A 3,903-nucleotide genomic window follows, 5' to 3' on the forward strand; every position below is an offset into this window, starting at 1 on the left:
TTCCGGTCTCCTTTCTACAGGGGGCCGTCAGGCCGGCCCGCAGCTGGCTGGGCAGGAGGCCTCTCCGCCGGAGATGGAGCCTGGGATGCGGGAGGGCTTCCTGGAGGAAGGGGCTGCCGCTGGGCCCCAGGGCTCTGGGGAGGGCAGAGTCACCCCAGTTCGTCCTAGCAAGAAGCGGGCCCTGCCCCTGCAGGCCATCAGCACGCCGGTGGGAGGTCCCCCATGCTGCCTCCCAGGCTGCTCTGCTCAGGCCCCCCGGGACAGGACCCCTCTGCCGCCCCCCACGGTCCTGTTTGGGTGCCACCCTGGAGCCTCCGGCGGAGCCCACTGCCCACAGGCCCTCAAAAGTTGTTCCTGTTCACGAAAGGAAATGTTTTCTAATTTTTTAATTCGATGAGAGAGAGAGAGAGGCATTGGTTTTGTCCTCCCACTCACGGATGCATCATGGGTACGCGCCCTGACTGGGGGTTCAGCCCGAAACCTTGGTGTGTGGGGTCAGTGTTCTAACCCACTGAGCCCCCCGGCCAGGGCCGTGGGTGTTTCTCCCCTCATCTGTGCCCAGGGGGTGGACCCAGACGGCCAGGCCGGAGAACTGGGGCACACCGTCCGCCCCCCGACGCCCCTACCTGGCTCTCTGGAGAAGGGGCACTGGGCACGGGGGGCCGGCAGCCACTGTGACCGACGGCCGGTGTGGAAAGAACCGCCGTCACGGGCCTGCAGCGCCCCCAAGGCAGCGAAGGCCGCCCTCCCCAAGGGGATTGTGGCAGGAAACCGAGCTCAGAGGAGGGGCCTGCGACGGCCAGAGTGCCCCTCCTGCCGGACCCCGGGGGCAGACTCTCACCCCCGGCCCTGGTCATCCGTCCAGTGAGCGGGAGAGGTCTCCCAGGTGGGGCAGCGTGGGGTCTGCCCTGGGGCCGGGGGTCCCTCCCCAGGGGCACAGGAGCTTTCTGACTGGCTCTTCGGGAGACGGTGCCCGGCACGGGGCAGCTCCTTCTCTGGACCCCCGGCCCCCGGCCCCCCGGTGAAGGGGCGGCCACGGGCGCGTCTGACCCCGGAGCCCAGCTCCGAGGCCTGTGGCGGCTGCCCCTCCCCAGGGTCAGGGCGAGCGGCCAGCTCTGGCGCCCAGTGTTGGCCCCTCACTCCCCTCCTCACCGCCTCCCCTCCCAGCCGGGCCCTGCCCCCTGTTTGACAGTCCCCAGTCCCCCTCGGCCTGCTCCTCGCCCACACAGCTTCGGGGTGGAGGGGCCCTCCCCGAGCCCGCCCTGCGGGGCAGCCCCGGACACGCACTGTCTCTGTCCGCCCCACCCCGGGCAGCGGGGCAGGAAGTGCCACCTTGTCAGACACCTCGGGCCTCCCCACCCCAGTGTCACAGTCCGCGGCTGCTCACCTCCAGGGCCTCGGCCAGCGGGGCCTGGGAGCGGGATCCCCCGGGCTGGATGCGGCCCAGCCTGGGCTGGGGTCAGGTGGGCGCGGGTGCCAGAGGGCAGTGGCATGTGGATGGGAGGGGGCAGCCAGAGGGGAGGTGCGCGCTGACCTCCAGGGGACCCTTGGTGAATGAATGACCCCCCACCCGGAGTAGGATCAAGCACGGCCAGCAGCCCCGCCACCCCACTCACGCTGGGGCGGAAGTTAGCCAGGCCCAGGCCCAAGTACTTCCTGCCTGGGGAGAGGCTGCTCGGTAGGGAGGGTGCCAGCCAGCCACCCACTCATCCCGGCACTCCCCTGCCCTTCAGACTGACCCCGTGCCCCAGTGCACGCTGGCCCTCGGCCCTTGACCCCGCCATTCCCAGGAACACCACCACACCACGCGGGCAGGTAGAAAAAACAGGTCCAGTAGTTTATTCGGAATGGCAGGTGCAAAAACAAAATATTAAGACATACAGTTTGACAAAAAATAACCATCAAAATAAATACATAGATAATCCAATAATTTAACTCGCCCGCGCAGCGGGCAGGGCACAGCGGCTCCGCAAGGGAAGGTCCCCTTCGGGGCTGGGACGCAGCCCCAGCCTCATTCCTCGAGGCGGTCCGCGGAGGGGGTGGGGGTTCCGGCCATCCCGCGCACCTCCTGGGCTCCTGCCGGCAGCGCGGCCGGCCCGACTCGTCCAGTGTGGGGCTCCTGTGGGCAGAGGAGGGGTCAGGGAGCTGTGCCGGGGCGGGGCGGGCTGCGGTCCCTACTGCGCTTCCCCTGGGGGCCCAGACACGGCAGGTGCCAGCGACGGCTCTTGACGCGTGCCCCCGGTCCCCTTTCCAAAGTGTCCCCCCTGCCCTCGAGGGGCGGGACCTCCCTCCCCACCGCCGTCTGCAGACCGGGGATGGCAGGGGGCGCTCACCGAGGCGGGCTCAGGGCGCACGGGCTGCCAGGGGCTCCGGGGCGGCGGCGGGCGCGGCGAGCTCCCGGCGGCTGCGGACGTCCTGCAGGGCGCGGCGGTTCTGGAAGTCGATGAGCGCCAGCGTGATGGCCGCGTTCCAGCAGCTCTCGCCCGGGCAGCGGAAGTCGATCTCCTTGCGGTCGGTGGTGACGATGGTGAAGTAGACGTACTTGCCCGTCCGCTCCACGCAGTCCACCTTGAGGATGGAGTGGAAGCGCAGCTCCTTGGGGCGCGCGCCGGGGCCGGCGGGGAAGAGGCTCAGGCAGTCCGGGGTGAGCACGCCCCGCTTCTTCTTCCACAGCTGGAAGAGGCTGTCGCTGCGCTTCTCCAGCTCGCCCTCGCGCAGCACCTCGCCCGGGGTCTTCATGTCGGGGGAGCGGGGAGCAGGCCGTGCGCTCGGACGGGGGCGAGGAGAGCAATGCGTCGCAGCTGGTCGGGAGCTGGCTTTATAGCGGCCCCGCCCCGCCCCGCCCCGCCCCACGCGCCCGGCCCCGCCCCACTCGGGCACGCCCCCTCAACATCACGCCCCGGATCTGCCTCGGCGCCCGGTTCCCCCGCGCCCACCCGTCCCCGCAGCCTCCTCACCCCGGCTGCCCGCCGCATCCCCACCCGCGGTCGCCCCCTCCTTCGTGTCTGCAACTCACGAAGTTGCCTCCTGGGCTCCGGCATCCCAGGGCCCCAGACCCACGGGATGACACGCGGTCCCCACCCCGCCCCTGACGCCGATCCCGAGGAGGAACGTCCGGCCCTGCCCAGGGTGACTCACCGCCCGGGAGCCTCGGGAAGCGCCGGCAGCCGGGGCTGGCCCAGGGCCGGGAACTGACGGTGCCCAGACCCCCACCCCCCAGGTGCCCTGACTCCGAGGTCTGCCCCGCCAGCACTCTTGGGGCAGAAGAGGGCCGTGGCCCCCCACCCCGGTTCCCCCACACCCTGGGGCCCTTCCCGAGGAGACCTTCCAGTGTTCCTACAACAGGCCTTGCGGCCCCCAGCTCCCCCCCCGCCCCGCAGGCCTGGCCCACCCGGAGTGAGTGTTCTGACCCCCACTTTTCTTGTCTGCGGGGGTGCAGACAGGGACGCTTTCTTAGATTGGAAACACCTGGAAAGTGCTAGGACAGATCCACGTGGCGATCATCAAACGTGAGGCGTGGAGGCCGCCCCGGTCTCCTTCCTGAGGAGCCTCCGTCCGACTCGGTGTCCTGACCGCCCAGGACGGCTCCCCCCGCAGCGACGGCGGGAGCGGGAGGCGGGCCCAGGCCCTGCGGGCCAGCGGGGGCGGCTGAGTCATCGCCTGCCAGCCGGGCACAGCCGTTTTTTTATTTACTCTCTTCCTTTAAAGGGTTTAACAGGAGCAGGAACTGATCGCTGACTCCTCCTGGTTCCCAGGGGTGGGGGTGGAGGCGGCCAGGGGATTTTGGGGGTGCACAGCCACCCCGGGGCCCGCCTAGGCCACACCCACCGCAGCCGCGACCTACCCGAGCAGCAGCTCGGAGAGTGGGGGCCTGGGGGACCGGCCCACCTCCATGTTGCAGGG

The 3,903-nt window shown here is 70.0% G+C and overlaps 1 protein-coding gene across 1 annotated transcript; it reads right to left on the reverse strand.

Annotated features, from left to right (window-relative positions):
- Window positions 1-1,816: 1,816 nt before the first annotated feature.
- On the reverse strand, window positions 1,817-2,788 carry PHLDA2 (pleckstrin homology like domain family A member 2). Its single transcript, XM_045821104.1, has 2 exons — window positions 2,334-2,788; window positions 1,817-2,119 (listed from the first exon to the last, which is right to left on the reverse strand). The coding sequence occupies exon 1, from the start codon at window positions 2,737-2,739 to the stop codon at window positions 2,344-2,346; it is 396 nt and encodes a 131-aa protein (XP_045677060.1). The 5' UTR covers window positions 2,740-2,788; the 3' UTR covers window positions 1,817-2,119; window positions 2,334-2,343.
- Window positions 2,789-3,903: the final 1,115 nt, after the last annotated feature.

The sequence above is a fragment of the Phyllostomus hastatus genome, unplaced genomic scaffold (genome assembly GCF_019186645.2).
Source record: "Phyllostomus hastatus isolate PE091 unplaced genomic scaffold, TTU_PhHast_1.1 phas_scaffold_443, whole genome shotgun sequence".
NCBI lineage: Eukaryota > Metazoa > Chordata > Mammalia > Chiroptera > Phyllostomidae > Phyllostomus > Phyllostomus hastatus.

Coding starts and splice junctions, on each gene's coding strand:
- PHLDA2 (XM_045821104.1), bottom strand. CDS start 2,739: ATGAAGACCCCGGGCGAGGTGCTGCGCGAGGGCGAGCTGGAGAAGCGC.